The following is a 21723-nucleotide window of genomic DNA, read 5'->3' as shown; positions in this document are numbered from 1 at the left end:
CATAGCCCCTCCAGCATTTGTTATTGGTTGATTTCTGGATGATAGCCATTCTTTCTGGGGTGAGATGGAATCTCAGTATTGTTTTAATTTGAACTTCTCAAATGACCAATGATGTTGAACATTTTTGCATATGTTGATTTGCCATTTGTATTTTTTTTAAATCTGAGAAGTATGTGTTCATCTCAGATGACCATTTTTGGATTGGGACTTTGAATTTTGGGGGCCTGATTTTTTTAAAAAATTCTTTATATGTTCTAGATAGAAGTCCTTTGTCTGAGAGACAGTTGGCTAAAATATTTTCCCAATTCATGGGTTTTCTTTTTACCCTGTTTGTGATTTCTTTTGATGTGCAAAAACTTTTCAATAAGATGAGATCTCAGTTGTTGATCCTTTGAAGTATTTCCCATGCAGTTTGGTTTTTGTTCATGAGCTCTCTGCCTACCCCTATGTCTTCAAGATTTTAATCTACTTTCTCTTCCAGTAGATTTAGTGGTACTGTTTTAATATTGAGAGCTTTGATCCTTTTTTACTTTAATGCATGGTGATAGACATGGGTCTAGTTTTTGGCATGTGGAAAGCCAGTTTTTCCAGCACAATTTATTTATTTATTTATTTATTTATTTATTTATTTATTTATTTTTGGTACCAGGAATTGAACTCATGACCTCAGGCTTGTCAGGCAAGCACTTACACTGCTGGGCTACATCCCCACCCCCCAGCACAATTTATTAAAGGAAGAATCATTTTCCTTCCAGTGAACATGTTTGGCCCCTTTGTCAATGATAAGGTGGCTGAGTGTGTTTGTAGTTGTGTCTGCATCTTCTAATCTGTTCCATCAATCTCCAGGTCTGTTTTTTTTCCAGTGCCATGCATATTCTATCACAGCAGCTTTGTAGTATAATTTCAAGTCAGGGATTGTTATGTCTCCTGCCTTTGCTTTGTTGCCCAGGATTGCTTTTGCTTTTCTGGGTCTTTTCTGGTTCCAGATGAATTTTAGGAATGTTTTCTCTAGATCTGTGAGGTATTGTAATTGGGATTGCACTGAATCTCGACAACAATTTTGGTAGTATGGCAGTTTCCACAATGTTGGTTCAACCTATCCATGAGCAAGGAATATCTTTTCATTTTCTGAAATCCTCTTCAATTTCTTTTTTCAGAGTACTGAAATTTTCACTGTATAGATCTTTTACTTCCTTTGTTAGATTGATTCCTAAGTATTTCATTTTCTTGGATGCTATTGTGAAAGGTGTGGTTTCCCTAATTTCTCTCTCAGTGTGTTTGTTGTTTGTGTACAGGAATGCTATTCATTTTTGAGTGTTGACTTTATATCCAACTATGCTACTGAATTTGGTTATTAAATCTACAGTCTTTTGGTGGAGTTTTTGGAGTCTTCTATGTAGACTACCATGTTATCTGTGAATAATGATAATTTCACTTTTTCCTTCTTATCCTTATTCCATTTATTTTTCTCTCTTGTCTAATTGCTCTGGGTAATGTTTCCGGCACTATATTGAATAGAAGTGTTGACAGTGGACATCCTTGTCTTCTTCCTGATTTAAAGTGAAAGCTTTCAGATTTTGTCCATTTACTATAATGTTGGCTGTTGGTTTCTCATAGATTGCTTTTATTGGAGTGAAGTAAAGACTATGTATTCTGATTTTCTGTAGGTTTTTTTGGTTTTTTGTTTTTGTTTTTTTTGTCTTTTTGAGACAGGGTCTCACTATGCAGTTCAGGCTGACCTTGAACTCACTTAGTAGCCCAGGCTGGTCTTGAACTCTCAACAGTCATCCTGCTTCAGCCTCCCAAGTGCTGGAACTGCAAGTGTGCACCACCATGCCTGGCTCTGTAGGGGTTTTATCATGAATGAGTGTTGGACCTTATCAGAAGCTTTTTGTGCATCTGTTGAGATGATCATGTGATTTTTGTCTTTGATTCTATTGATATGATGTATTATTTTAATTGATTGGCATATACTGAACCATCCCTGCATTCCTGGGATGAATCCCAGTTGGTCATGATGTATAATCTTCTTGATGATTTTCTGCATTCTGTTTGCTAGTATTTTGTTGAGAATTTTTGCATCTATATTCATTAGGGAGATTGGCCTGTAGTTCTCTTTTTTGGTTGGGCCTTTCTCTGGTTTTGGTATCAGTGTAACACTTGCCTTCAGGAATGAGTTAGGGAGAATGCCTTCCCTTTCAATTTCATTAAAAAGTTGGAGTAGAACAACCATTGAGAATTATTGAATGATTATTCAGTAGGTCACTCATGTATAGTTCTATTTATATTCTTTAGAAGCCACTTTGAAGATACCTAAGTATAGTACAACAACTATTGATAATCTCCTACCTCTTTTGTCTGTAACTCACTATCATTTGTCTATTTGTTTTCCTGAGAAACTATCTTGTAGATAACAATATGTAAAACAATAACCATTGATAATTTCCTACCACTTTGTCTGTAATTTGGTAAGCCCCCCCTATTATTATGTTATCCTTCTTTTACTCTTAAAAAAAAAAAAAGTTTGAGTAGAATTGGCATTAAATCTTCTCTAAATTTTTTGTGGAATTCAGCTGTGAATCCATCTGACCTGAGCTATTCTTTGTTGGTAAATTTTTTATTATATTTTCAATTTTGTTGGCTGATATTGAGGTATTCAGGATTTTTATACCTTTTTGATTCAGCTTTGGTAATTCATATGTATCTAGAAATCTGTCCATTCCCTCTGTGTTTTCCATCCTATGAGACTAAAGATTTTCAAAGTAGGTATTGTTGATCTTCTGAATTTCTACAGGATTTGTAGTGATTTAATCCTTCATTCCATATTGCATGAATTTGAATGTTTTTCTTTTCTTTTTTTTTGATTAAGTTGGCTAGGAGTTTATCAGTTTTATTTATTCTTTGAAAGAACCAACTCTTTAATCGTTAATTCTTTTATTGTTTTCTTAGTCTCCATTGTGTTAATTTCTGCTCTGATCTTTATAATTTCCTGCCTTCTCTGGGCTTTGGGCTTGCCTTACTCTTCTTTTCCTACAAGCTTGAGGTGCAGCATTAGGTTGTTTATTTGTGCTCATTCTGTTTTCCTGAGATGGAAATTCACCGCTATAAATTTCCCTCTGAGAACTGCTTTCATTGCATCCAACAGGTTCCAATAAGTTATATCTGTATTTTTGTTTGATTGTAAATATTGTTTCATTTTTTCTTTAATTTCATCTATGACTCATTGGTTGTTCAAGAGGGTGTTATTTAATTTCCATGTGTTTATGCAGTTTTTATGACTTCTTTTGTCATTAATTTCCAATTTCATTGCACAATGATGTAGTATGTATGGGAGAATTTCATTTCCTCCACATTTATTTAAGCATGTTCTGTGGACCACTATATGTTCTATTTTAGACAACATCCCATATGCTTCTGACAAGAATGTGTATTCTGATATTGTTGAGTGGAACACCCTAAGGTCTATTAAGCCCATTTGCTCACAAGTTTGATTTAGTTCTGTTATTTCTTTGCTGATTTTTTGTCTAGTTGATTTTTCACTTTGTGACAATGGGGTGTTAAAGTCCCCTGTTACGATTGTATTACTGCTTGTTTGATTTTTCACTTCTGTTAAAATTTGTCTTATACAGTTAGGTGCTCCTGTATTTGGTGCGTAGATGTTTATGATTATTATCTCTTCCCTTTTGTAGTTTTCACCTAACAAGTATATAGTGACCTTTGTTATCTCTTTTGATTATTCTTGGTTGAAGTTCTTATTGTCTGCAAACAGAATAACTACCGCTGCTTTTTTCTGGGTTCCTGTCACATGGAGTATCATTTTCCATCCTTTTTTTTTTTCAGTGTATGAATTTCCTTTTGAGGTGTTTCTTTTTTTTGGTACCAGGAATTGAACTCATGACCTCACACTTGCCAGGCAGGCGCTTGCACCACTGAGCTATATCCCTGTCCCCAAATGTGTTTCTTTTATAAAGCATACAGCATTGTTGGATTTTGTTTCTTGATCCACTCTGCCAGTCTGCTTCTTTTGTTTGGTGAATTGAGGCCATTTACATTTTTTTTTCTTCCTGGTACCAGGAATCGAACTCAGGACCTTGCACTTGCCAGACAGGCGCTGTGCCGCTGAGCTAAATCCCCAGCCCCTGAGGCCATTTACATTTAATGGTTAGAACTGACATCTATTGGCTTATCTTTATCATGTTATTTTCCTGCTGTTGGTTCCCTACTTTTCTCCTCTGTTTAATCCTCTGCTTGGTCATTCCTTTCTCCTGTTGTTCTTGAAATTGTGGTCATATCTCTTTGTGGAGTATCTTTCAGTACTGTTTGTATGGTTGGTTTGGTGGTCATGAATTTCTTGTTTTTCTTTGTCATGGAAATATTTCATTTCTCCATTAATCCTGAATTCTAGTTTTGCAGGGTACATCAATCTGGGCAGGAAGTTTGTTTTTTTTTTTGAGCACCTAAAATCTTCCCTCCAAGCTCTTTTTTTTTTTTTTTTTTTTAACAATCAGAACACAACAGTATTTATTAAGTCTACTATCTTATATGGGGACAGCTCATGGTTCCCCAAAACAATTATAGCAGTAACATCAAAGATCACTCATCACACGTTACCATCATAGATATATGAACAATAAAAAATGAGAGAACTCAAGCATGGTGGTGCATGCCTATAATCCTAGCACTTGGGAGGCTGGGGCAGGAGGATTTATGTGAGTTTGAGGCCAGCCTAGGCTATATAGCAAGACCACTTGGCATACAGACATTCTGTCATCGACTGTACTAGGTACAGTTTGGCTTTGATGGAAAAGTTGATAAAGGATATGATAAAGTGGACCCCAGTTGTGTATTATATTGGAAGAATAAACAGGAAGGATTTTGGGGGACTTCTCTCTCCTTTAGAGCACTGGAATCTTTCTTTTCTTTCTTTTTAGGTTTTGATCTATCCTTTTCTTTGAGTCTCTCATCTCTGAGACTAAGCATTCTTTTCATGGTTGCTTAGTTTCTTGCTTTCTTTTGTTTCCCCATGTTCACACCACACTCCTGTTTCTTCCTCTAAGCTCTTCTTGACTTTGTGGTTTATGTTGAGAAATATGCCATGATTCTGATGAACTTCCCTTTATAGGTGATTTGTTTCTTTTAACAGCTTTTAATATTCTGTTCTTTCAGTGATTTTCTGAGACCTTGATTATTATATGTCTAGGTGTAGATTTATTTTGGTTATGGCTAAGTGGAGTTCTATATGCCTCACAAATTTGTATGTCAGATTTTTCTCCCAAGCTTGGGAAATTTTCTGCTACTACTTATGCAAATATTCTATAAAAATTCTTTTTATGTCATCCGTGTTTACTCTTGCTGTTTCGTTGACACCTATCAGTCCTATATGGTTTTTCTTTTCATAATCTTGCAGCTGTTGAATTGTTATTTCTGAGTTTTTGTTATTTTTATGATGTCTTTCCTTTCGTGATCATTAGCTGCAATGCTGTCTTCAAGGTTTGAAAATCTATCTTCTGTTTCATTCAAGCAGTTTTGCCAGCTTTTAGTGGAATTTTTAATTTTCTGGATATCTCTTTGAATCTGTTTCATGCATTCTAATTCTTTCCTGTATTGTTCATTCATGGTTCCCATCATTTTTCTATGCTCCTCTATTTTTTTTAATGTATGTCTTCTTTATATGTTCTGAGCAATTCTTTCATTTTTATTGACATTTCTTTCTTTTACCTGAGAGATTATTTCTAATCTGTCTTATTCTATGGCCTGATGGAGTTGTTTCTTTGCTTCAGTTGCTGTCATTTCAGAAATTACAGGTATGTGACTTCTAAGCTTTTCTATGTTGATGTCTCCTGGACTTGTTCTGGGTGAGGTGGAGATCTGAGATTGCATTTTGCTCTTTTATTTTTTTCATTTTTGAAGATCCTGAGCTTTCCTGGTGCTCAGCATTCCTCCCATGAGGGTTGAGGTGTGGGGTGCAGTGTCCCTCCCTTCACAGGCAGCTCACTGAAGCTGCCGAGTTTCCCAGGGTCTCAGCATCTCTCCCATGACAGTAGGGGTGGGACGGAGAGCAGAGTCTCTCACCTCCCAGGCAGCTCAGAAAAGTTCTCAGGGCTTAACATTAGTTCCATGACATTGAGGCAAGGCAGTGTGTGGAGTCTTCCCCCTCGCGTGCAGCTCGCCAAAGCTCCTGAGGTTCTCAGGGACTCAGTGTCACTCCCCCAATGGTGGGGGTGAAGTGGAGTGCAGTCTCTCCCCTCCTGGGCAGCTCACGGAAGTTCTCATCATTCCTGCAATGGTAGCAGATGGTGGAATGCAGTCTCTCCCCTTCCAGGAAGCTCACCAAAGGTCCTGGGTCTTAGTGTCACTCCCATGATGGTATTGGGGGGCAGGGCACAGCTCACTGAGGCTCCCAAAGCTCCCTGGGCTCAGCGTGGCCCCTATAATGGTGGGGGTATGGGACATGGCTCCTGAAGCTCCCTGGGGCTCCTCACTGCAAAAATTTAAGTGAATAAAAATTTTTATTCCCTATCTTCATAAGTCTTTCCATATTAAAATTTTCTTCTGGATCAAATTACAGTTCTGTGTATTATTGGTATACAGTCAAGCAGTGGAAATATGTAAATTTTGATAGATTGTCTTTAAAGATAATTCCTAAAATATAGATTCATATTTTAATGTGATGGATTATGTGGCATCCTGTTCTATTATTTATAAAACTTCCATATTTGCATAGACATTTCTGTGGACTCTTCTGGTGGGTTATTTTTGGCTTTGCAAATCTTATTATTTGAAAAAGTTTGTTTACCTTGTTCCTTTTATTTATATATTTATGCCTTTTTAATTGACAAACCAAAAAATATATATTTATCATTGCCCCATGATGTTTTAGAATATATATACATTATGAAGTGATTTAATCAAGCTAATTAACAAACCCATTACCTCACATACTTATTTTTTATTAGAACCCTTAAAATCTACTTTGGCCATTTGCAGCATAGAATACATTGTCTCTAACTGGTCACCATGTTGTATAAAGGACAGATCATTGCTGGAACAAAATACTCAACACTCATAAATTAAAAGAGAACAGGTCTCTTTTGACCTACGGTTTGTACAGATTTTAGTCCATAGTCAGCGGGCTCCAAGGCAGAGTGACATAGCAGGGGTATGGCAGAGGAGAAACAGTTCATGGTGTGGCAGACAGAAAGAAATTTCCATCCTTTTGCTTTCCCTTTTGTTCCTTCCAGGCCTCAAGCCTATTGATTGCTACCATTCACACCCAGGGTGAGTCTTTGGTCTTCAGTAAACCCATTCAGTCACACTCAGAGTTGTGCTAATCCAATCAGTGGGGAGTTTCTTTCTCAGGTTGACCCAACAGTTAACTATCACAGAGTTTATTTCTCCTTCGGCTAACATTTCTCTAGCTTCCCATGTTCCTGTTGTTCTTTTAAAACATTGTTTTATGTAATCTTTCCTCTTATCTTGTTCGTATGAATTCCACCAAAGATCTTCCATTATTGAATTTATACACTGTCCTGGGAAAAATGAACAGCTCTATAAATTTAAATCTTCCTATCTGTGACCATCTCTTCGATACCTTCTTAGATGTCATTTAATGTATTTTATGTATTTTTTCTAAAAATAGATTTTATTGATCTCTTATAGGCTTAACTGATCAGTTATCTTACATCTTTGTTGCCATTATAAGTAGTGTCTTTTCAAAATTTAAGGTTCACTTTTTTTATAAAAATGCAATAGGTTTCCATGTATTCACCTCATATGTGGCAACTGTTGCTTTATTTTCCAGAAAGTCTTCAGTATTTTTTGTTCTGACACCCTTTTTGAATTGCTCATATTGTCCTAAGCTTATATTTGTTTACTTCTATTTTTGGTTTTGTAAAAAATGTCCTTTTAAATGAGTAATATAGTGAGTCAAGGACCTTAAATGCTGCATAGCCCTTAAACTGAAGCAAGAGAGTAAGGTGTTATGTATTTCAAATAATTTTTTCTTCTAGTTCAAATTTAGGAATCAAAATTGCACTTTTACCTCATTATTACATTTAGAATTCTGCTTGTATTAGTGTGTTTTCTGTTACTATAACAAAATACCCAAGGAAGGCTAACTTTGTAAAGAAAAAAAGTTATTTAGATCATAGTACTGCAGCTAATATCTACAGTTGCTTAGGGAGTGAGTGGCATTAATTCCACCCATGATGAGTACCTTAGTGCAGATTGTTTCCAAAGGGCAGAGCGCATGTGGGAGGGAGAGTACATATCTAGAATCAGGAAGCCTGAGATCAGTGATGTACCACTGGCTCCCACCTCTTAAACATCCACCACCTCAACATTGGCACTCCAGGGACTGAGTTTCCCTGAGGGTTAACTACATCCAAACCATAGCACTGCTGTTTTTAAGTAATATCCTTTGTCAACAGAAAGTTTGATTACTTTTTATTATTAATTAGATAGTTTCAGAAATACAGAATATATGATTGATTTGTTGGTCAATATAAATCTCACTTCATTAAAAAATCATTTATTAACCCCCCTTTTTAATGTTTCAAACAATTTTTATAAGCATTTCCCTTTATTGCTGAATATGTTGCCCATTGCAACCACCCAAAAACCTAGCTGTTCTGTAACTTTCAGGAGATCACCCAGTTTTCCCACTATTAAGGCACTGATTTTTTGAAAACTTGTTCTGTCACTTTTTGCAGAGCAGAACTAAAGTGCAGATGCAGTTTTCTCTCTGCTGATTCAAATGTTGGGTACCTGAATTACCCACCTAATGTCAATGCCAGAGCATTGTTTTTTCCTGCCAAATAGTTCTCAAAGCTGCCGTGCCCACAAAAGTGGCTTTCAACATGCCTGCGAAGAGGGGAGTTGTATGAGCATGCAGAGCTTTTTTAGCAGCTGCAAAGAGACACTCATGCTCTGAATTAGTAATTTACTTCCTTCTTAGCAACATGATTTTAGGGCAGATAAGAATGTATTCAGTGGGTGATACTTTGATAGCAAAAACGCCGTACTGATGGTAATTGCCAGTCATTTCCTGTTGTGGCTTCAGATCAAAATGTGCATTATCACGCTAATTTATAGAATTTTATGTGTTGTGTTCTGGTTGTCACCACATAGAAAATATTGTCAAGTAGTGGCATTTTTTTTTTTTCCATTTTTGTGGAAGTGTTTATTCTGTTTGTTTGAATCATAATGAGAGTATTTTTTTAAACCACACTTACATTTATAACTAAAACAGAAGTCTCTGAAAGCACCCCTTACGTTTTCTACATATGGGGCATTCTTATTTAATAATACTGTTTTATTTCATTCAAAATTTGGTCTCACAAATCTGTCACCTAATGGATGATGTACCCAGTTTGAGAAAAGTATAAAAATCACTGCTCATCAGTGGGTTATCAACAACAAGTAAAGAAAAAACTTAATATTTTTAGAATAGTTTTCAACTGTTTTTAAGTTAGAAACCAATGTAATGCCTCCTGTGATATGTATCGATTGCTCTGTGGTTGAGGATGCTGACAGTTTGTGCAGGTGGGGAAATTCCGCTATGGCCACCCCTCCGCCGCCTTGCTTACACTAACAGCAGAGTCAAGTGTATGATCATTTTGTTAGGGATGCCTGTCTTTCTCTCACATATTTTCCTTTTGTTGGCTGATAAAGATAGCGTGCCTTTTTCTTAATTTATTTTAAAAACTTTTTGCTGGAATATAATGTTCACACAGTAAGTACAGAAACTGTAAGTGTACAATTTGATGAATCTCTATTTTGTATATGAGGTGGAATCACCCACCACACAAAGGTCTCTTCCGTGCCAGCATCCCAGTTGGCTGCCATTTCACCCCCACCTCACGTCGAAACCACTATTTTGAGAGTTGTAGTAGCACAGGTTACTTCTGCCTGTTGTTGGACTTCATCACAAATGAAACTACAGAGTATGTAATCTTTGGTAACTAGCTTCTTTTGCTCATTATTTTATCTGGCTCATACAGTTTCCTGAGATGCTATCTTTCAAGTAGGAATTGCCAAGTCAGTATAAGTCAGTCCAACTTTGGTTTATTTGACAGCAAGCTCTTCAATTTAGAAGAATATGCCATTTAGGACCAAAATACATAGATCTTGCTGTGATTCTAATCATCACTGCTATATTAAAAAGCCCCCACAGTGCTGCTCCTGCTGCTGGCACAAGGCTATGCCCAGAAGAGGCAAGGTCAGAGCCCACTTTCAGCCGTATGCCCAATTTGGCCACAGCAGCCCACAGCGTACCGGAATGTGATATTTTGTCCGATGAAGCAAGTGTCACGAATGGGTTATCTTCCAGTCACAGCAAGAACGCTGCAAATTCCCTAACGTAGACATTTCACAATTTGGGCTCTTGTTAAAATCAGCTTGGAACATTGTAAACACCATTTTAACAAATGAGATAGAATAGAATGAAGAAATCAAGGTGAATTGCATGTGATGAGATCCGGTGATGTTTAATCTACTCTGGGTCATGGCATAGATGGTGTTTGTCACTGTGTATGGTGGTAAACACTTGGTGGCTTCTTCCCGAAAGACTCATCTGTAGAACACCAGATATATATTGAGCAACAACATGGATGTGGCATGCTGTTAGGTGCTGTGACACATGTTAATAAGATAGATAAAATTTGGTCTATATAGTGTGTGGAAAAGTCATGTACACAAATAATTATGTCACAAAATACACTGTGTGATAAGGCTGTAAGAGTAATGGAGCTTAGATTCATAACAGAGATGGTGTCTGAATTAATGTCAAAAGGTGAATTGAGTTCTGTCTGCTCAAGAGAGAGAAAAAAGGATGTGATTATAAATGAGAGGAATCTGCTTTTTCTCAAAGATAATTAGGTACATGAAGATAACAAGTTATGCCTTCAAAGGTAAATATTAAATGTAAAAGTTTATATTTTATTCAGTAGTCAGAATCCATGAATGGGATTACTGCCATGATTAAAGTGATATTTTAGAACAAGTAATCGAATATGTTAGTTATCCAGGAATGAAGCTGGTGGTAGGTGTCTTGATTATTTTTCTCTTGTTGCTGGGACAAAATACCTGATGCCCAAAATGAAAGAAGGAAAAGCTTGTTTAGCTTACTGTTTGTGGAGGTTTCAGTCCATACTTGGCTGGCTCCAAGGCAGAGTAACACATGGCAGAGGGCAGCAGTTCATGGTGGCAGAAAACAACAAAAGCAACAACAGCAAAATGGAGGAGCAGCAGAGGGAAGAGCAAGCTTCTATCCCTCCCTTACATTGTGTGCAAACTACCCACCCCAGGGCGGGTGTATCACTCACACCCATAATCCCAGCATTGGACCATGGATCAGTCATAAACTCTAGAAGTCTGCCCCATAATTGCATGAGGCTTTGGGGGAACATCCAGACACAAACCATAACATTAGGTAGTCCAGTTTAGGGCCTATGGAGAGAATCTAAATGTAGGATAGTAAAAAACTACAGTGCGGGTAAAAAGAATGGAAATGAGTGAGAGGCCTACAATATTTACTGAAAACAAAAAAACCAAGTAGAATGTGGTTCTTGTTGGTAGGAGTTGCTGACGCTTGGGATGTGAGAACCAATGGAGAAGAAGATCGGTTGTGCTTGAGAAAGAGTAAATTGAAGGTGCTGACACTTAGAAATAACTGAAGGACATGGGAAAGAAAGAACTACACACCAGGAGAGGGACTTGGGAACATTAGGGGAATGAGAGTGGACGCATGATGGTGAACTATATTGCTCAGTTGGTAGAGAAAAAGCAGGCAAGGAATGAACCTTAGGGAACCTCCTATCCCCTCTCCCCTTCAATTAAGCAATAAAAATGAAAACAAGTCACTGGGAACAGTCTGTGTGTTCAGATAATGAGATACAGGATATTATAACTTAGGGAACGCAAAAAACACTTGAGCAATATTATATGTAATGAAGAGGTTAAGAAAGTGGGTGGGGGTGTTTCCATTGTCAGCAGTTCTATTGATAAAATTGCAAGGAATCGTTTTAGAAATGTAGGGCTGGGAGGAAAAGTTTAAAGGAGTGAGCGGGGAAATGGAAGGAGAGAAAGGGACACACAGAAATGTTCAGGCGAAGAGAATGATGCAGTCACACCTAGTTCCATAAGGAAAGGGTAGAACTGAATAGTTTCCTAATGGAAAGACTTATCAATAAAATTAGAATGCAAGAAAGGTTATTGTTTCATTCTGTTTAAGATGACTTGAGGTTAGGCAGTGTGGATGATGGAATAGTAGCTATCCAGAATGGTCATAAATTAGAAATAACTAAAAGGATGATGGTGAAGCCACAGTGAAGGAGAGGCAAGGTCAGACCTGGTCAACACAGTCCAGTGACCTTCAGCATCTCTTGGAGGTCAGTAGTTGGAGACAGACTTGAGAACAAGCATCTCTCCAGTAGCAATAATTCTTTTCATTTGCTACTTGCTTAGTGGAAATGTATTTGAATAGAACTTTGTAAAATATCAATGAGCATAAAGGGGCTTTTCAAACAAGTAGTACGTATTACCAGTTCTCTGGCTATAGATTTTTGCTGGGTATTTCAAAATAGCACTATGATTATAAAACTTTAAGTCATGGTTCGTCCTGGGATAGTTCAGTCTAGTGTTTTGACTCCCCAAATGGAATCTTTCATGTGTGATTTGCTTCCATGATGTTAAACTCCAAAGTTCTTGGTCCTATCTCTAAAATCTCAACCCATAAATTTCTCTTAGTAAATTGTCATAGCTCTGTTATCCAAAATTTTGTTTAAATTTTTGAATCCTCTTATTTTACTTCTTAGAGAAAGAAACAGGCCTGTAAAAATTTTGAGTAGTTTTCTTCCTAGATTGTACTGGAAGACAGACATTAGTTATATAAACATAAGATAAATAAAATAAATAAAAGGCCACAGGATTGGAGGTGCAGGAGTTGTAGTATGGTCAAATTACTGATGAAATGTGACAGGTTATTAATTTATACCTACTTTTGGTAAATTCATGTACTCATTAGAATATTAGGACTACTGGAAGCTGTGTAGGACAGAAGTTTACTTTTTTCTATACTGCTGCCACCCAATTTTACTTTTACATAATATTAGTATACATCCTTTGGAACACACTTTGGAACTAGTGTTACATTTGAAAATGTGTTTAAAACTAATCTAAAACAGTATAGGAATAGATTCTGATGAGGATATGTATTGAATATTCTTGAGAAAATAGAGTCAGAGATAGGTGAAGGATATGAAATAATATCAATTATGTACGATGGCCATAGATATCCAAATGTCAGTGAGGCAGGGTAGGAGGAATCAGTTACATTTAGGGTGAAAAAAAACCAAACAAACTACTATTTCTGTTATTCTTGGGTTTACAATGCAAATGTGAATTTGGCATGTCTATTCCCCTGTGATTTTTACTGGATAATGAAATTCACACACTGTAGTGTCAGACTTTTAAAAATAGCCATTTATTGGCTATGGAATCTTAGACTTGTTCACTTTTCTTTCTTTCTTTCTTTTTTTTTGGTACTAGGAATCGAACTCAAGACCTTGTGCTTGCCAGGCAGGCACTTATGCCACTGAGCTGTATCCCTGGTCTTCTTTTCTTTTTGAGACAGAATCTTGCTATGTAATTCAGACTGGCCTTGGACTCACTTTATAGACTAGGCTGGCCTCAAACTCACAGCATTCTTCCTGCCTCAGCCTCCCGAGTGATGGGATTACATGCATGTGCCACCATGCCTGGCCTTTACTTTTCTCTAAAATTGCTTTAAGGCTTTATTGGATATATATACAGCCCTTAGCAATGTATTGCAACATAGTGGATTTATAATAAATGATTAATATTATCAATAATTTGATTACCTACTCCTTCTCTGTATTTGCCTCTCCTGGTTAAAAGGTCTTTCTTTAAATGAACACCTAACAATCTCTTCCTCTCCTTATTTCTTTATAGTTCTATACTTATTTTTATTTTATAGCTTCCATAGAAAATGGCTTTCATTAAGTTATGATTTTTACCTCTGATTAGATTATTTTTTTAATCTTGCAATTGACTGTCAAAGAGATCATGCTAGATGTAATAAAGATTGTAGTTTCTGCTATTTTGTTATTACTCACTGGTGAATGCATTATTAATATTATCTTCCATTCATAGTTTCTGTACAGGGATATTTTCAGTCCATGTAGCTGTTGTGTTACCTTCACTAGTTAAAACGATACAAAATTAGTAAATGTGCTTTTCTGGGATCATATAAAGCAGCTTAATTGGTAATACACAGCATTTTGTTAGCTCTTAGAATAAATGTGTTTTTGAGAATGGTTTATATTGATAACTCTCAAAGTCTATTTGACTTTATAAACAAAGTCATGAAATATGGACCTGTAGGGAGAATTACATTGTTAAAATAAGAATCATAAAGGTGACAATAGACTAACATATATCTTTTAGTCATCTGAGTTCTATTATAATTAACACCCATGCAAGGTTAAGCTCAATGAATAAAAATGCCCCAGATTATTTTACTGTTCTCTTTCATGGAATCAACTGCAAAGTAAGAAACCAAATTTTCTTATTAAAACACAGAAGCCTGAGAATAATCAGAAAGGATTCTTATGCTGTCACAATGAGCATCTGATGCATAACTTTTATCTTATATTTTAATGTTGACAGCTTCTTCCCTGTGATTCTTTAGAAGCAGATGAAGTGGAAAAACTTAAATGTGAAAGAGATGATGCCTTGGAAGAAGTGAATATACTTAAGGTAACTGTCAGTTTTGGTTCTTTATATTTCTTTAGGAAAAGAAAAAAGAAGAAAAGAATCCTCTGTTGGATTCTGAACAGGACTATTGAGGCTTAGTTTGGTAAAAAGTGAAAGAATATTTACATCAAGTACAATCATATTCTTTCTTTCATTGGCCTTTAGTTTACTCCATACACTTTTTATTTCTACTTCAGAATCTCCACTTGAGAGCTACTTCTTACAGCTGTTTTCCCCTTTCATATTGGTGGCAATAGCAGAATTCAATGAGCAGCCAACAAAGCAAGCTGTGACAGTTGGCATCTTCTCATGTTCACTGAGAAATGCATGTTTTCCCATGTGCAAGGCCACGCTTTAAGGGACAACGTGTTTTACTAATGTCATTTAAAATTAAGGCCATGTGATTTAAGAGAACACAAAACATACAGGTTCCAAGTATACTGATTACAATTTTTTTTTTTGATACTGGAAATCAAACTCAGGACCTCACACTTGCCAGGCAGGTGCTTGCGCCACTGAGCTATATCTCCAGCCCTTTCAATATACTGTAGGATGTTCATTCTCTTTATATAGCTTTATTCTGTTTTTAGTAGAATATTAAATTTAAGCTAGGTCCTAATTCATACAGAATCCATTATATTTGCCAAATCTTAAAAAAAAGCAATATAATTTTTTTTTTTTTGGTTTTTCTCTGGTACCGGGAATCAAACTCACAACCTTGCGCATGCCAGGCAGGCGCTTTGCCGCTGAGCTAAATCCCCAGCCCCAAAAGCAATATAATTACTTTAGGTACCATTAATTTACCATTGAAATATGTATTTTTAAATTATTTTGTTAAATGGGTTAATTTGCTTGTTAATTATTTTGCTTTTATTGAAATAAATTCTTTACACCAAAAAGAAAGAAAATTTTCTATAGACATTGTGAAATGAAAGGAAAATGCTCAAAAGTAAAGGGCAACTGGGGTGTGGGAAAAGAGAAGAGAAAGAAGGGGAAATTATGTAAGTATGTATATACAGGATAGCTAACATAGTTGTACTACTGTCTTCTATTGCTCTACAGAAAGGAACAGTTAATGATTACTTATTTGATCAATCTTGTATGTCTCTATTTGTTTTGCTGAGAAACCACTTTGAAGATATCAATAAGTAATACAACCATTGTTAATTTTCTACACCTTTGTCTGTAACTCTGTTTTGTTTGTATTGTTATGCTATTTTGTAAATAGATGTCTGTTTGTTAATATGTTTCCCTTTTTTTATTTCTTAAAATAAAAAAATAAAATTTTCTTGCTATATTAGATTTTATAATTCCAACCCCTAGAAGAAGCTTCCTTTAAAAATATCCTATTTATCCTTTCAGAGAACTTCTGAACCTCGCTGATTCTATTTTAAGAAATAAATGTATATATGTTGGGCCAGGGACTATACTCAATTTTGCTGTGAACATAAAACTGCTCTTAAAAAATGAAATTTTAAGCAGTGAGGGAAGAAAGAAAAGAACCTAAAGAACAAATGTGTGTGTGCGTGTATGTATGCATGTACATACACATGTATGTTTTAACGTTTACATAGATAGCCTCATACATCCATCCCTTTTACCACTTGCTGCCTTTGTTAGAATTAAACCATGGGCAGCTTTCCAGGTTAGTATATACAGATTTATATATTCTTTTGAATGAATCTCCCATACTTCAAATAGTTCTGGCCTCATTTATTTAGCCAGTTTCCTCTTGATGGATATTTAGTCTATTTCCAGTTTTTTGTTATTAAAAATAATTTGACCTTCAACAGCTTTGATGAAGTATCTTGGGGAAATTGTGAAAGTACTACAGAAAATAAATCTGACAGTGGAATTGCTGTATGAAAGGGTATAGACACTAAAGTTTTCTGTATGGTACCAGATTCCCTTTAAAAACGCTTTGCCAATTCACATTCCTTTCAAATGTAAGAGCATTCTACTATAGAAATATTATATATATATATATATAAACTTTGAAATCACTATCTTTTCACATTTTACTGTAACAAGGCTTTAGATAGAAGATATAAATTTGGTTTTAAAAATAAGTTGGCAGTCATTTCCGTTAGAAAGTTTCTCCAATGTTGGTTACTTTGGTAAAGATAGCATTTTTATAGGATTTATTATTATATGAACTATTAAATCTTGTGGTTCATGAGAATTTTCAGAGGTTCTCAGGTCTTTCATTTCCACTGATTTCATCTCTGTTAAATTTGATGATATTTTGGTTTTTATTTAATACCAATATTATTAGAATTTTAATTTAAAAATATAAAGCCATATTCATGTAACATTTAAACAGAGGTTCCCTGAGGAACCATGAAATCAGTCAGGTTCACATTTAAAGTTCATGGAATATGAGTAGATCTATCTTAAGGTGACAAAACCTGAAATGGCAGATAACACAAATTCTACACTTTTAAACTACTTCTACCTCAAAATCTATTGACTGAGAGCAATGTTTTAAAGCTATACATAATAGTGTGCCAAACAATGTATATTTTGTTTCAGGTAATATTTATATTTTCAGGTTTTCTACTTGTACAAACACACACACACACACACACGTCATTAAATGAAGGTCAAAGAGTGTAGAGATAGATTGTCATCATTTTTCATTATCCTGTGATATTACCATTCTTCATATCTGACTTGAGTTACAGGTATGAAACCAAGATAATTTTATGCCAGGGACTAATTTTAATTTTACAAAAATTATCTTTGGAAGCTCTGTGGACTATATGTCACTTAAAGCCTTTCTATACATCCGCATTGCTACTGCTCTGCAGAGGTGAATGAAAATAGATGTGTTTTTCATTTACAGATGCAAAATGTAGAGCACACAGAGTGAAGGTGACTTCCCCATCATGAGTATAAGAGCCAGCAGTCTCCTGGCTCCTGATCGGCGGCATATTCATTAGATCACTGTGTTATATTCATCTTCACAGACCTTCCTTTCGCCTCTCAGACAGGAATGAGCTGAAATATTCCAGAAAGCAGATTGCCCCTCATACACTTTGCAATATTGCTGTGAATCTTCACCGCTCAATTTAATGTTCAAAGCACTTCCTCTGCTCAAGTTTATAGTAAAATGGCTTTTAAATGACTCCTAGTATTTCTGATTTGTTCAATAAAATGTGTTCATTAAAAGATAAATTTAACAAAATTGTGCATCTTAGGGTATGTACTTCACTTAATTTTAAATTCAAAGGTGATAATATTTTACTTGAATGTGTAATATTCATCTACTTTTATTTCCTATTTTGGTCATACTGGTTCTATCTTTCATTTTATGGATAATCTTGAAACAAGAAGATAGCAAAGTGGAAAACCAGTAATCAACCCAGTCTCATATGCTGTCTTTCATATTGTTAGAGGCCTTATTTTTAACTCATAACAGCGGTGCTTTTTATTGTAGAAGCCCTTTGAAAGTGGTAAATATTCTGCAAAATCTAGTTAATATTTACACATTTTGATCCTGCCGTTTTTGAAATCTTAGATTTGGGGGATTCACAAAATTAAGGTGATAGAAAATGTGTATATCACAGTTGTAACATAGGTAACTGATTGCTTTTAAATAATACATGTAAAGCCAGAAAAGGAATTGGGACCTGCATTTTCAGAATCCAGCAATTTGATGATGGGGGAATACATAAGCTTTGAAACAAAGGACTAAAAGTCACATCTGCTTGTGTCATCCTAAGAAGTTATTAATTCAGTGGTTTTTGATTGTAGAAAAAATTACAGGAATCAGAGCAACAAAGGAGACAACTGACGGAAGAGCTCCAGAATGTGAAACAAGTAAGTGCATGGATCATGCATGTGTACATCCTCACGTGTGTCTGTGAACATGAAGTATAGCTTTGGTGTAATCATGAGGTATGATTTATAGTATTCTAGCACTTGTTCATATGTGAAAATAGTATAAAAGAGTATGGATCTCAGAAACTGTTGAAAGCCGTGCCTGTACTGAAGTCCTGCTGCTATTGCTCAAAGAAATGTTAAAATGCCAATTGGAACTTCCTGTCCATGGACCAAAATGACCAATGTCATTGCTTTTCTACTCCTTTTTTCTTCCACTTTATCTTTCCTTTCCTTTTTTACGTTTGTGTACTAGCCATACCTTACGTTATTTAAAAGATAAAACCCAGGCAAAATATAATCTCCAAGGCAGAGTATAATTTCCATTTACTTGTCAATGAGAAAAGTACAATTTTATTCTCACCTTGCATATTCTTCAGAGAATTTGGTGTAGGTTACAACAGATGAAATAGAAGCACAAAGAGCAAATAAAATATAAATAAGAGCAAAGAATTAAGAGAGCAGTGATGATTGCTTGATTTTGAATTCCCTTCTCACTTTCCTCCCAGAAAACATAAAATCGACAGAGAGAACAAATAGTACCATATAAGGTTCATACCCTGACTTTAGTATGGCCACGTGACACAGAGCACCAGCCTTCAAAGTTCTATAGAGTAAAAAATGTTTCCAATCCGACTCCTGCAGCTTGCCTGCCACAGAAGCTTAGGGTACAGAAAGCAGGGATGGTGAGGCTTAAAATACTCTGAGAAAGATTAGAGAAAAATAGAGGAGGTAGATAAAATGCAAGCAATCAGCATCAAATAGAGAAAGTATGTCAAGGCAAGCCAAAATACTGAACATCAGCTGGGACATGGTGGTTCTGACTACTGGATACAAGAAGGACTGCAAAGTGTGTGCAACCAGAGGTGGTAGCCTCAGAGAATCATTGCTTCTGGGAAAGAATCAGGTAGCTAGCGAACAGATGGTATGCCTCGGGGTAGAGGGAAAGGAGACTAGGGAAGAGGGAATGGGGCTGCGGTGGGGAACTAAGATCTTAGCGAAATGACAGAGAAATAAGACATACCAGTATATGCCACGTACCCCGTATGTTCCATAAAAGCAACTATACAAAAGAGGGTGCTCTTGAACTAAGAACTCTTTTTACAAAATTAAAAAAAAAAAAAGAAAATTATGTCATCATTGCAAAAATTAAATGATATGAATTAAAGCTTTCCTCCTGGTGAAAATGTTCCAGGACAGTAGAACCCACAAAGCTAAAGAAAATCAGAATGGAATACTCCAAATTCAGATATCCTCAATACGCATTTGAAGCTAAGAAAAAAAAAAAAATCTCAAGTCAGAAATTTGAAAAGAAAAAAAGTGGAACTCAAAAACCAGGAAAATATGCAATGAGAGTTGATAAAATTTAGCGAAGAAATAGAAAAAAATGAAGTCGTATCAGATATGAAAACGGAGTTGCCAACTGGCCAAGAAAGAATATGTTCAAGTGAAAAGACTTTGAACAGTACACCCAGGAAAGCAAAAAAATGTAATCAAGGAACACAGGTTTCTTGAAGGGCTCGGTCTTAACAACTGAACGGCACTAATATTTAGGAAAATGATCCAAGAAAAAGAGCACCTAGCCTAAGCGTCCACATACCACCCTCAAAAGAGGCCAGGCTCTTTGGAAAAAAAACCCAGAAGACTGCAACTTTGTATGCCAGAAAATAAGGAAGTCCTCAAAATGACAGGAGGATACCACTGGCTTTACCAGCCAAATACGGAAGAACTTAGGCGTCAAAATAATTAAACACCACAGTGATAAATTATAAACCATTGGAAAACAGTAACTCATGAGCCCTTAGCGTTTGTAAACAGATTAGCTAATTAACGGGGAAAAAGTGCTTTTGCTTATAGGAGACTGTTAAGTGCTTACTGCTAACGACAGAGAGGCTGCTAGATTCGGAAATTAGCATTTTGTGTCTGCTTTAGTAAAGACTGAATTGGGCAGAAATTTAGATGTTAAATTGACGGGAAAATTTTAATGACGAGCAAGATATCCACATATTTACATGATTGTAAAGTCCTTTGACAAACCACTTATTAATTACAAGGAGGAAAACAATAATTATGCACTTAGGAAAATCAGAAAACACTTAGGTGTTATAAATTGATATCGCGCTGTAAAAATGATCCCTGACAGTATAGCCTTTATAAATTGATATCACTAATGAAGATCAGATGGTCACTGTGACTCCAAATGTGAAACCTTGCAAAGGACACAACCTCACCTGTGTGGCATTCTGGCTGAGAATGTACAATTTGAATGTGCTTGTGACAAAACAAACCCTAAATGAGAGAGGTTTATTTTCAGTGTGCGTTTGTGTGCGTATGTGTGTGTGTGGTGTGGTGTGTGGTTGTATTCTGAGAAATGCCACTGCCATTAAGAAAAAAAAGTGGCAGGGCTGGGGATTTAGCTCAGCGGCAAAGCGCCTGCCTCGCAAGCGCAAGGTCGTGAGTTCAGTTCCCGGTACCGGAGAAAAAACAACAACAAAAAAAAAAGTGGTGATAAAATTTTCCACACTAAAAGAGATGTAAAAACTAAATTCAACACCTGACTGGATCCTGTACTGAAATGGAATCAGTGCTACAGAGGACATGACTGGGCGAATTGACAAAACTGGAATGCAGATGGCAGATTAGATGAAAGTATTGACTCAGTTTGAAACTTCTAGCTGAATTGTGGTTATAAAAGAGAATATCCTTAGTCTTAGAAAATACTGCTTTTAAAGATGACGGGCCATGATAAGTGTAGCTTTACCCTCAAATGGTTAAGAAAAAAAATGTGTAATGTGTGTTCATGTGTGTGCCTATGAGATATACATATATATATATATGCATGTATGTATATATACACATAATATGATTATAGACATGAGATTGAAAACATACAAATTTTCACCAGCAACCACCTCAACATACCAGTGTTTTACACACATTTTTTGTTTCTCATTTCTAAATATGTTGGCAAAACTGAATCTGGTGCGTCAAGATGAAAGGTATGAGGATGTTCTTTATACTTTATTATTCTTGCAACTCTCATTTGAAATCATTCTCAAGTAGAAC

General features: G+C 35.9%; 1 protein-coding gene across 4 annotated transcripts in view; it reads left to right on the top strand.

Annotated features, from left to right (window-relative positions):
• Stxbp4 (syntaxin binding protein 4) overlaps window positions 1-21723 on the top strand; it is a 172406-nt gene that overhangs the window by 46910 nt on the left and 103773 nt on the right. For 2 of the 4 annotated variants that reach the window (XM_013519379.1, XM_013519381.1), the window contains 3 exons: window positions 7242-7278; window positions 14711-14778; window positions 18532-18597. In XM_013519379.1, the coding sequence (XP_013374833.1) occupies window positions 7242-7278; window positions 14711-14778; window positions 18532-18597 (171 nt within the window). Of the gene's footprint in view, window positions 1-7241; window positions 7279-14688; window positions 14779-18531; window positions 18598-21723 lie in introns of all 4 variants that reach the window. The other 2 variants (XM_013519380.1, XM_005394087.2) reach the window with 1 other exon arrangement.

Source organism: Chinchilla lanigera, unplaced genomic scaffold (assembly GCF_000276665.1).
Source record: "Chinchilla lanigera isolate Chin_1 unplaced genomic scaffold, ChiLan1.0 scaffold00050, whole genome shotgun sequence".
Lineage (NCBI taxonomy): Eukaryota > Metazoa > Chordata > Mammalia > Rodentia > Chinchillidae > Chinchilla > Chinchilla lanigera.
This window is presented reverse-complemented; position numbering and strand designations above follow the sequence as displayed.